The sequence below is a fragment of the Staurois parvus genome, unplaced genomic scaffold (genome assembly GCF_062004578.1).
Source record: "Staurois parvus isolate SC_StPar_1 unplaced genomic scaffold, SC_StPar_1.0 ptg000248l, whole genome shotgun sequence".
Lineage (NCBI taxonomy): Eukaryota > Metazoa > Chordata > Amphibia > Anura > Ranidae > Staurois > Staurois parvus.
This window is the reverse complement of record NW_028318044.1, coordinates 2,444,779-2,456,713: the sequence shown is the minus strand read 5'-3', so window position 1 is coordinate 2,456,713 and position 11,935 is coordinate 2,444,779. Positions and strand designations below refer to the sequence as shown.

The following is an 11,935-nucleotide window of genomic DNA, read 5'->3' as shown; positions in this document are numbered from 1 at the left end:
TTGAAGACCATATATATATATTTATATATACATACATATACATACACACACACTGTATATACAGATATATCTTAAATTGGAGATATATCTTAGAAGGATCAGGCCCTCCTATCCCTCTTGTATTGAACTGTATTGTTGCTGTATTGTCTCCCGTTATATTGTAAAGTGCTGAGCAAACTGTTGGCGCTATATAAATCCTGTATAATAATAATAATAATATATAAATCCTGTATAATAATAATAATATATAAATCCTGTATAATAATAATATATAAATCCTGTATAATAATAATAAAATATATATATATATATATATATATATATACACATACACACAGTATATTGTTTCTAAAGTTATGGATTAATTTCACTGACAGTTCATTTGTGAATATTTTATTACAGTATTTAAAAAGTACATATACATTTCATTTTTCTTTATACAGAAATTGACTTTGCTCCCAGTATTTGTATTTTCACCAAAATTTGCCTTTTATCTCTCACTGAAAAGAGATCATGAAGTCTGTTAAGTTATTTATAATAAAACAAATATACTTGGTTGTGGCTTTTGTTTTTCCACAGAGGTTCCCAAAACTTAAAATGACTATATACAGAGAAGGAGGCAGTACAGATTTTATTGGGGGTGGGGGAGGGGGTAGTGCAGACCTCTAGGCTGATCCTTTTTTTTTTTTTAATTTTGGATTGAGTAGTACAGGGTTTAGACCCTCTGTTGGGTTTTTATTGGGGAGATTTACTTCTTTATTTACACTGGTGACCATTGTCGCTGAGTAGGAAAATGAGGGGAAATCCAAAATGTTAGAGTTGTCACCAACAAACAAAATAAGGGGAAATCGGCCAATAGGGACACCTGTTCGGGAACAACTGTCTAAGATTTCCCTTCGCTAACTTCACATTTTATCTCTGGGAAAGGACGTAATGGGAATTTTCCCCAATAGTGCATACTTTATCCAAAACTAAACATACTCTTTAATAATAGAATACAAATGGCCAAGATACACTGTGATCTACAATAAGCATTCATTGGTTTATAACAGAACTGTAAAAGGTGGTTTCTGATTGGCTGACATGCAAACCCCCCCTTAAAATAAAAAATAAAATTTAAAGTCAGTAGCTACACATACTGTAGCTGCTGATTTTTAATATTAGGGCATCCAGTGGTGTCCTCACCCGAGATGATTCTTCAATCAGCCATCGGGTGCTGGCGCCGCCATCTTGACTAAAGGAAACAAGCAGTGAAGCCCTGCGGCTTCACATCCAGTCACCTACTGCCCATGTGCGAAGCACGCACATTTCACGCTTTGTGAATAGGCCACCGTCTTCTGGGACCTGTGAAGTGTCCCATAGGGCTGCGGGGGAAGGAGGAGGGGGGGGGACGACTTATGGATCAGTTCACAGCAGCGAACTGATCTGGAAGTGGGAGTGGGACCTGTCAAAACCAGGTACCCACTCCACCCCAAAAGGTGTCAAATGTGGCAGCAGAGGGGGGGGGGAGGCAGGGAAGCGGAGCTTCCCCTTTTTGCTGGAATTCTGCTTTAAATAAGACTTCTTGAATTCACTAGCTTCAGAATTTCAATGAAAGCTAAGATTTGACCCGATAACCAAAATCCATTGGAAGTCACTGCACATTGTTCAGGGAATATCAGCTTAGGTGCAGCAAAGTAACATCAGTAGATATAATGAAAGTGGTACTCTTGGGTTTTGAGTAGGAGTATGTGTCCAAACAAGAGGAGTTAATACTGTCCAGTGGATCACAGTCCATCTTCATGAAGACTTGTTGAAGTCACATCTGGACAAAGACAGACTGCAATCCACCAAAACCTTGGATAGAATAAACACTACTGGTTTGGACGCATACTCCTGATTTTATAACCAAGTCATCCCTAAATGCCAGTGAAAACTTGATTTCTAACTATAGCACAAGTGTCCCCATTGGAAAATGTACTCTGTCCTAATGTCCCTGTCCTGGAGACAATTGTAACATTTTGAATTTTACACACATTTTTGTCCCGGTAAGAATGGTCTCCAGGACAGCTAAAGAGGGTGAATATCCCAGGTGGGTAGATCCAGACAGCATGGAAATCTTACAGAGGATCTAATCCTTCCCTACAATATCAAAAAATAAAAATATTTTTGTCTTTGCTACAGATACACTTTAAGCAAAACACATAAACTATTTAATACACCTTAAGATGCTGGCTTAAATGTGGATAGTGCTGCTTATATTTATTGTGTTATGATGGACTTTTTCTCAAGAGGGACCTTCAAATGGTTATACTGACCATGTATCTGTCTGTCGCTTGGACTAACCCTTTGCCTATATAATGACCATGTATCTGTCTGTGACTTGGACCAACCCTTTGCCTGTATACTGATCATGTATCTGTCTGCCACCTGGACCGACCCTTTGCCTGTATACTGACCATGTATCTGTCTGTGTCTTGGACCAACCCTTTGCCTGTATACTGATCATGTATATGTCTGCCACCTGGACCGACCCTTTGCCTGTATACTGACCATGTATCTGTCTGCCACCTGGACCGACCCTTTGCCTGTATACTGACCATGTATCTGTCTGCCACCTGGACCGACCCTTTGCCTGTATACTGACCATGTATCTGTCTGCCACCTGGACCGACCCTTTGCCTGTATACTGACCATGTATCTGTCTGCCACCTGGACTGACCCTTTGCCTGTATACTGACCATGTATCTGTCTGCCACCTGGACCGACCCTTTGCCTGTATACTGACCATGTATCTGTCTGCCACCTGGACCGACCCTTTGCTTGTATACTGACCATGTATCTGTCTGCCACCTGGACCGATCCTTTGCTTGTATACTGACCATGTATCTGTCTGCCACCTGGACCGACCCTTTCCCTGTATACTGATCAAGTATCTGTCTGCCACCTGGACCGACCCTTTGCCTGTATACTGACCATGTATCTGTCTGCCACCTGGATTGACCCTTTGCCTGTATACTGACCATGTATCTGTCTGCCACCTGGACCGACCCTTTGCCTGTATACTGATCATGTATCTGTCTGCCACCTGGACCGACCCTTTGCCTGTATACTGATCATGTATCTGTCTGCCACCTGGGCCGACACTTTGCCTGTATACTGACCATGTATCTGTCTGTCGCTTGGACCGACCCTTTGCCTGTATACTGACCATGTATCTGTCTGCCACCTGGACCGACCCTTTGCCTGTATACTGATCATGTATCTGTCTGCCACCTGGACCGACCCTTTGCCTGTATACTGATCATGTATCTGTCTGCCACCTGGACCGACCCTTTGCTTGTATACTGACCAAGTATCTGTCTGCCACCTGGACCGACCCTTTGCCTGTATACTGATCATGTATCTGTCTGCCACCTGGACCGACCCTTTGCTTGTATACTGACCATGTATCTGTCTGCCACCTGGACCGACCCTTTGCCTGTATACTGATCATGTACCTGACATCCATCTGGACTGACCCTTTACCCGTTTTTCAACCATGTTTGTGCCTCCTGCCTGGACTGACCCCTTTTGCCTGCATACTGACCACATATCAGTCTGCTGCCTGGAAGCCTGGACAGACTCTTTGTCTGTATACTGACTATGTACTCTACTACCATCTGGACTGACCCTTTACCTGTATACTGACCATTTATCTGTCTGCCACCTGGACCAACCCTTTGTCTGTATACTGACCATGTATCTGTCTGCAGCCTGGACCGACACTTTGCCTGTATACTGACCATATACTTGACTGTCACCTGGACTGACCTATTTATCAACCATGTTTGTGCCTCCTGCCTGGACTGACCCCTTTTGCCTGCATACTGACCACATATGGGGCTGCTGCCTGGATGCCTGGACTGACCTTTTGCCTGCATACTGACCATATATTGGTCTTCTTCCTTGATGCCTGGACTGACCCTATGCCTACATACTGAACACATATTTGTCTGCTGTCTGGGTGTCTAGACTGCCTCTTTGGCTGTTTCTCAACCGCATTTCTACCTGCTGCCTGGACCAATCTTCTGCCTGTACTGACCCTTTTGTATGATCCATTGACCATGTTCTTGACAAGGCATTAGTACAAGCCATCCTCAGCAGACATCTATACTCCTGGTACCACAGATTCTCTGTGTTCACACTTTGCTAAGCCTCCTGTACTTCCTGGCCAGTGAACATTGCATTGTGTATAATGTCTGGGGCAACTAAGTACCAATAGGGCTGCTTACCTTAAGGGAACAGAGGCTTTGTTAGGTGAAGCTACACTACTCCAGCTATATTCCCTGATCATACATACTGAGGCAAGCATTACAGTGTCTTAAAATACTGTTTTTTATTAACCAACAAAAAGCACTTCTTGCCCTCCTACTCGAGTGCACCATGCTGAAGTAGACGGGAAAACGCTACACCTGTTTGCACAAATGTCCTCACACATACTTGAGGAGCTGGGGTATAAAGGTTGGGTGTGTCTGACCAAGGTCTTCTCGGTCACGGAGTCCACTACCTAGTGTGGTCAGACTCTGATGTCTATTAGTCTATGCAGTCATAGTTAGATTGCACAACTGCTAATCAGGAAAAACAGGTTAGGAGTATAAAATTTGGTTTGTTAATTCAATGTCTATCTGAATAAATATTTTTCTCTGTAGCTGTAGCGTTCTTACAAGGTGTTTTGAGCAGGTTCTTCCGCCTATTACAAGGTCTGTACTTGCAAATATTAGATCCCCAGAGAATGACGTTGGCTTTTCTGCTCTCCACATTTGACCTCCTTTGTGGAAACGGGGTTCAGTTCTGGCCTCCAGTAAGTTTGTGGAAAAGTTCTTCATCCAAGGTTTCATTCTGGTCTTTGGAGCGGGTGGACAGAAAGATGTACCCTCCTATGTACTCATGGACCACTTTGCAACTTGCACCTTGACATGTAAAGGCGATAGATATATTAGGATCAAAGTCAATGGCAACCTGAAAGGCAGAAAACAAAACACACTTTCATTAATATATATTAATATTATTAGACAGGACTTATAGAGCCAACAGTTTGCGCAGCGCTTTACAAAATGAAGGCAGACATTACAGTTACAATACAATTTGATACAAAATAAATGATAACAATGGGTATGGGTAATATACAGTTGCAAGAAAAAGTATGTGAACCCCTTGGGATTACGTGGAGTTTTGCATGAATCGGGCATAAAATGTGTCATCTGAGTCACAACAATAGAAGAACACAATCTGCTGAACATAATACTACACAAACATTAGATGTTGTCATGGTTTAATTGCACATAACATGTAAACATTCACAGTGCAGGGAGGAAAAAGTATGTGAGGCCCTAGCTTAATGACTTCTCCCAGAGCTAATTGGAGCCAGGAGTGAGCCAACCTTGACTCCAATCAGTGTGATGATATTGGATGTGTTGCTGACAGCTGTCCTGCCCTTAAAAAACACACACCTGTTTTGGGTTTACTGGTTTCAAGAAGCACTGTGTGATGTGAACCATGCCTCGCAGCAAAGAGCTCTCAGAAGACCTACGATCTTCCTTACATGTTATGTGCAATTAAACCATGGCAACATCTAATGTTTGTGTAGTATTATGTTCAGCAGACTGTGTTCTTCTATTGTTGTGACTTAGATGACACATTTTATGCCCAATTCATGCAAAACTCCACGTAATCCCAAGGGGTTCACATACATTTTCTTGCAACTGTATATTCTATTTTATAAACAGAAAATTGACAAATCCTCAATGAATGCAAAGCGTTCTCTGATTGGACAAGGTGGAGAGGCGGGGTGGTAATCTCACAATCACCATCGCATCCATTTGGAAAACACTTGGCATTCATTGAGAAAATTAATATTATTATACAGGATTTATATTACAACATAAGGGCAGACAGTACAATTACAATACAATTTAATACAGGAGGATTCAGAGGGCCCTGGTCATTAGAGCTTACAATCTAAGTCTCCTAGATTGTAAGCTCGAAAGAGCAGGGCCCTCGAACCCCTCGTGTATCACATTGTATTGTTTTTGTACTGTCACATGTTCTGTCTCCCTTTGTAATGTACAGCGCTGAGCGAACTATTGGCGCTTTATAAATACTGTATAATAATAATAATATAATAAGAGGGAGGGTCAAGAGATATAAAAGGTAATAACTGTGGGGGATGAGTTGATGGAGAAAATAAAATGGTAAATAGCACCCATTTGTTCACAGCGCTGAACAAAAGACACCACAAAACCACATAAAAAAGCCATGAAGCCGTCACAAGGATTACAATGTACATAAAATACTCACTGCTGCTCATCCACAGTAACTGTGAACTCTCGTGCAGATTGACGGTGCTTGCTGAATGCTTCTGTCAGCTGCTCATCCATCTTAGTGACATAATGCGGCACCCACATAGAAGATCACAAGTTTTCTTTATTAGTCACAAGTTAAAAAGTTACAATGTAGATCCCAACGTTTATGCGTTTCAACCTTTTGTGGGTCTTGGTCACAGCCCATAGCTATGAGTAAGGCCCACACAGGGCTGAAACACGTAAGTCTTGAGATCTACGTGGTAACTTTTAAACCTGTGACTCATAAAGAGAAATTAAGACTCCGCTCTGGACAATGGATCGAATTATAGACTCCTCCTTATGTGTTACGTCAGGATTGACTTCATTGACTTAAGTCAGTCCTGAAATAATGAATGGGTAGGAGGCTATTATTTGATCCGTTGTCCAGAATGGAGTCTCTTATTCCTGTTAACAGACGCAGCATGATCAGATATTAAAGAGAACTTGCAATCTACTAAGCATTTGCTGCTTCGTGTTACTATAAGGATGACAACAACATATGATATCATAGGTAAAACTGCTTTCCATTGGTCAAAGCAGGAGTATTTTCAAGTGATTTTGGAGCTTTTTTTTCTCTTCAGACATGTTTTTTGGGTGTTTTCAGGCTTGAATGTTTTTTTTCTAAGCCAATGGAATGCTAGTTACTAGAAGGAGGGGAGGCAAGAATTAGTACAAAACATACCTTTTCAGTCCTTATAGACTTTAAGTGTAGTTATCAGGTATAAGGTGTTTTAAACAGGTTCTTCTGCCTATTGCAAAGTTGGCTTTTCTGTTTTCTACATTTGACCTCATTGGTTGAAAGGGGGTTCAGATCTGGCCTTCAGCAAGTCTATGGAAAAGTTCTTCACCCAAGGTTTCATTCTGGTCTTTGGAGTGGTGGAGAGGAAGATGTAACGTCCTATGTCACAGGTGTCAAACTGGTGGCCCTCCAGCTGTTGCCAAACTACAAGACCCATGAGGCATTGCAAGATTGACAGCTACAAGCATGACTTCCAAAGGAAGAAGCATGATGGGACTTGTAGTTTCGCAACAGCTGGAGGACCGCCAGTTTGACACCCCTGTCCTACATGCTCCCATTGAAGTCTATAAGGTCCAAAAGTGTGACTCTGCCCCACAGCAGCCCATGTACTTTCTTAACCTCTTCACGCCGGCCGAACGAAAATGTGCAGCCTCCTGGCGTCAGGGCCTAGACGCCAAGCGGCCGCACATTTGCGTTCTATTAAAAAAGGACATACAGTGGGGATCGAAAGTTTGGGCACCCCAGCTAAAAATTTGTATTAATGCGCATAAAGAAGCCAAGGAAAGATGGAAAATCTCCAAAAGGCATCAAATTACAGATTAGACATTCTTATAATATGTCAACAAAAGTTAGATTTTATTTCCATCATTTACACTTTCAAAATAACAGAAAACAAAAAAATGGCGTCTGCAAAAGTTTGGGGAGCCCTGCAGAGTTAATATCTTGTACTGCCCCCTTTGGCAAGTATCACAGCTTGTAAACGCTTTTTGTAGCCAGCCAAGAGTCTTTCAATTCTTGTTTGAGGTATCTTTGCCCATTCTTCCTTACAAAAGTCTTCCAGTTCTTTGAGATTTCTGGGCTGTCTGTCACGCACTGCTCTTTTAAGGTCTATCCATAGATTTTCAATTATGTTGAGGTCAGGAGATTGTGAAGGCCATGGCAAAACCTTCAGTTTACGCCTCTTGATGTAATCCCCCATGGATTTCGAGGTGTGTTTAGGATCATTATCCATTTGTAGAAGCCATCCTCTCTTTAACTTCAGCTTTTTCACAGATGGCATCAAGTTACCATCCAAAATTTGCTGAAATTTTATTGAATCCATTTTTCCTTCTACTCGTGAGATATTCCCTGTGCCACTGGCTGCAACACAACCCCAAAGCATGATTGATCCAACCCCATGCTTAACAGTTGGACAGAGGTTCTTTTCATTAAATTCTGTGCCCCTTCTTCTCCAAACGTACCTTTGCTCATCCCGGCCAAAAAGTTCAATTTTAACCTCATCGGTCCACAGAACTTGTTTCCAAAATGCATCAGGCTTGTCTATATGTTCATTTGCAAAGTTCAAACGATGATTTTTGTGGTGAGGACGTAGAAGAGGTTTTCTTCTGATGACTCTTCCATGAAGACCATATTTGTACAAGTATCTCTTTATAGTGGAATAGTGTACCACAACTCCAGTGTCTGCCAGATCTTTCTGGAGGGATCGTGCAGTCAAACGTGGGTTTTGAATTGTTTTTCTCACAATCCTGCGAGCTATTCTGTCTGATATTTTTCTTGGTCTTCCAGATCTTGCTTTAACTTCCACTGTTCCTGATGACTGCCATTTCTTAACTACATTCCGAACAGAGGATATTGACATCTGAAAACGTTTTGCTATCTTCTTATAGCCTTCTCCAGCTTTGTGAGCGTCAACTATTTTCAGTTTCAGTTTTCTAGACAACTGTTTAGAAGAACCTATGGTGCTGATTGTTGGGGCAAGGTCAGATGAGTCTGGGCATTTAAAACCCTTGAGATTGACATCACCTGGTCTTCCCAGACGATGATTGAGAACAATCCATGACACTGGCAGGTCTCAGCTTTGCAAAGGGGGCAGTGCATGCTATAAATTCTGCAGGGTGCCCAAACTTTTGCAGACGCCATTTTTTTGTTTTCTGTTATTTTGAAAGTGTAAATGATGGAAATAAAATCTAACTTTTGTTGACATATTATAAGAATGTCTAATCTGTAATTTGATGCCTTTTGGAGATTTTTCCATCTTTCCTTGGCTTCTTTATGCACATTAATACAAATTTTTAGCTGGGGTGCCAAAACATTCGATCCCCACTGTATGTGCCGAGAGCATGCGCCCTTCCAGGGGCGGACTGACCATTCGAGCACTTGGGCACTGCCCGAGGGTCCGGGGTCAGTAAGGGGCCCCATGAGATGCCCCTTAGCACCTGGCTTTTTCATAGGCTTTTTTGGGTTTGGGCGAGGACACAGGGACACCATTATCCCCTATTGCCCGGGGGCCACATGAGCTGTCAGTCTGCCCCTGCTCCCAGCACACATGTCCGGTACTCACGGAAAGGTCCCGATCTCCTCTTTTGATCAGGACCTTTCCCGATCATGTGACCGCCGTGACGGCGGTCACATGACCCTAAACCCCGCCCCACCTCCTGGCTTCTGAAATTCTTAAAGGGCTGGGAGGCGCCGGCGTGAAGGGGTTAAGCTACAACTTTTAAACGGCACTCAAGCGTGAAGGGGCACCATTAAATATAGTGAGAAACTGAATGTTGAGTGTTGAACCACTTAAGCCAACATGTTTCAAATTGCTCTGTGTGAATGAGGTTGTAAAATTCTCAAAAAAAGTTAAAAAAAAAAAACACTCATACTCATGTGTGAATTGGTGCTAAGGCAGGCCATAGACGAATTGAAATCCGAAGGTTCTGTTGAGCGACAAAATGAAAATAGTTCATATGATTGTGCCATCAATTGTTTTGTTTTTCTAATAAAAAAAAATCCATCATGTTGGACCAAGCACTTTTGATTGCGGTATGAAAATTGTATGTCGCAGCTGGCACACTAATGATGTGAAAAACGAATGATTCAAAATTTTCCTTTGGTTCTCACATAGTCTATGGCCTGCTTAAGCGTCAGTGGAATGACTAGGTGAACCGGCTTAGATAAGACAACTGACCTGCTGTATTTCCCAGTTGACATTCCATTGTTTCATGTTGGAGAACCTCCAGGTGGAAATGGGGTCTCCAGTCGTCATATCTATTCTGATAAGTCTGTTGTAGGAAACTCCAAGTACTTCATCTTTCTTGAGATCCCGAAACCTTTATAGAAGGAAAACATTTTATTACGCCCATAAAACAGAACACAGCAACACATTTTTATTTTATGATGTTAAGACAAGACAGCCGTATGGATGCAGGAACAAGCAATCCGTCTCATTACAGGGAGTCTAAAAACAAGGGTGGATCTTGGCAAAGTATATAAAATTGCAATGTACAGCAAACATACATTTTATTATATTTACTAGTGATGGGCTTCATGTTCTAGTCAAATGTAAGTTCGACTCGAGCATGGGCCGTTCACACACGAACGGTAAGGGCGCCACAATGCAATGCGCCCTGACAGTGCACTGTGATTGGCCAAAGCAGTGCCCATGACCGCAGGTCAGGGGCAATGCTTTGACCAGTCACAGCGCATGATGATGTCACAACAGTCACAGAGCATAATGATGTCACAAAGGGGCGGGGGTAACCCTGCCCCCTTGTAATGCCATCACAGTATTTAAGAACTATTATCACACCTGTCAGATGGCAGGAGCCAGTGTCGAGAGCAGAGCAATTTTTTTTTCTTTTTTTTGGGGGGAGGCAGTGGCGGCAGGCATCATGATGGACATTGGATCTACTTCAGGGGACATTTTTTTAAATTTTTGTTTTTATTAAAGGACTTGTAAAAAACTCCATACCAGGGGCGGACTGACTATTTGGAAACTCGGGCACTGCCCGAGGGCCCGGGGACAGTAGGGGGCCCCATGAGACCTTTTTCATAGGCTTTTTTGAGTTTGGGCAAGGACACAGGGGCTCCATGATCCCCTATTGCCCGGGGGCCCCATGAGTTGTCAGTCCGCCCCTGCTCCATACTCATTCATATTGGGGGGGCTGGGATCGGGGGGCCTCCTTGTTAAGGGAGGCTTCCAGATTTCGATAAGCCCCCCGCCCGCAGATCCCCAAAACCACCGGCCAGGGTTGTAGGGGAAGAGGCCCGTGTTTTCATCATCATGGGGATAAGGTGCTTTGGGGGGGGAGGGTTCTCCCATGTTGAGGGCATGTTGTCTGGTATGGGTCAGGAGGGAGGGGGGTGGGGGCGCTCGCTTGTCCCCCCCCCCCTTTCCTGACCTTCTGGGCTGCATGTTTGGATAAGGGTCTGGTATGGATTTTGGGGGGGACCCCACGCCATTTTTAAAAAAAATTTGGCTTGGAGATTCCCCTCAAAATCCATACCAGACCCGAAGGGCTTGGTATGGATGGAAGGGGCGACCCCACGTTGTTAAAAAAAAAAAAAAAATTAATTGTCGGGCAATGCTGACAATTCTTTTGATATTCAGCTGTCCTGGAACCCCACAGGGAAGCAGAGTGGCTAAATGGTTAGCACTTTTGCCTGGCAGTACTCGGGTCATTGGTTCGAATCCCAGCCATGGCACCACCTGCCTGGAGTTTGCATGTTCTCCCTGTGCCTGCGTGGGTTTCCTCTGGGTACTCCGGTTTCCTCCCACTCTCCAAAGACATGCTGGTAGGTTAATTGGATCCTGTCTAAATTGTCCCTAGTATGTGTATGTATGAATGTGAGTTAGGGACCTTAGATTGTACACCCCTTGAGGGTTAGGGATTGATGTGAATGTACAATATATATGTAATGCGCTTCGTAAATTGACGGCGCTATATAAGTACCTGAAATAAATAAATAAATCAGTCTATCCAGTTCAGCCTGTGTGTGTGTTTTTGTCAATACCATTTCCCATATCCCTGTATATTTAATTCGCTAAGATGCCCATCTAAGAGTT

General features: G+C 43.0%; 1 protein-coding gene across 1 annotated transcript in view; it reads right to left on the bottom strand.

Moving 5' to 3' along the window:
* Positions 1–377: 377 nt before the first annotated feature.
* FERMT1 (FERM domain containing kindlin 1) overlaps positions 378–11,935 on the bottom strand; it is a 100,497-nt gene continuing 88,939 nt past the window's right edge. The window contains exons 14-15 of the mRNA XM_089680626.1: positions 10,058–10,199; positions 378–4,980 (exon numbers count right to left, since the gene is read on the bottom strand). Coding sequence (XP_089536752.1) covers positions 4,807–4,980; positions 10,058–10,199 — 316 coding nt within the window. The 3' untranslated portion in view covers positions 378–4,806. The remainder of the gene's footprint in view (positions 4,981–10,057; positions 10,200–11,935) is intronic.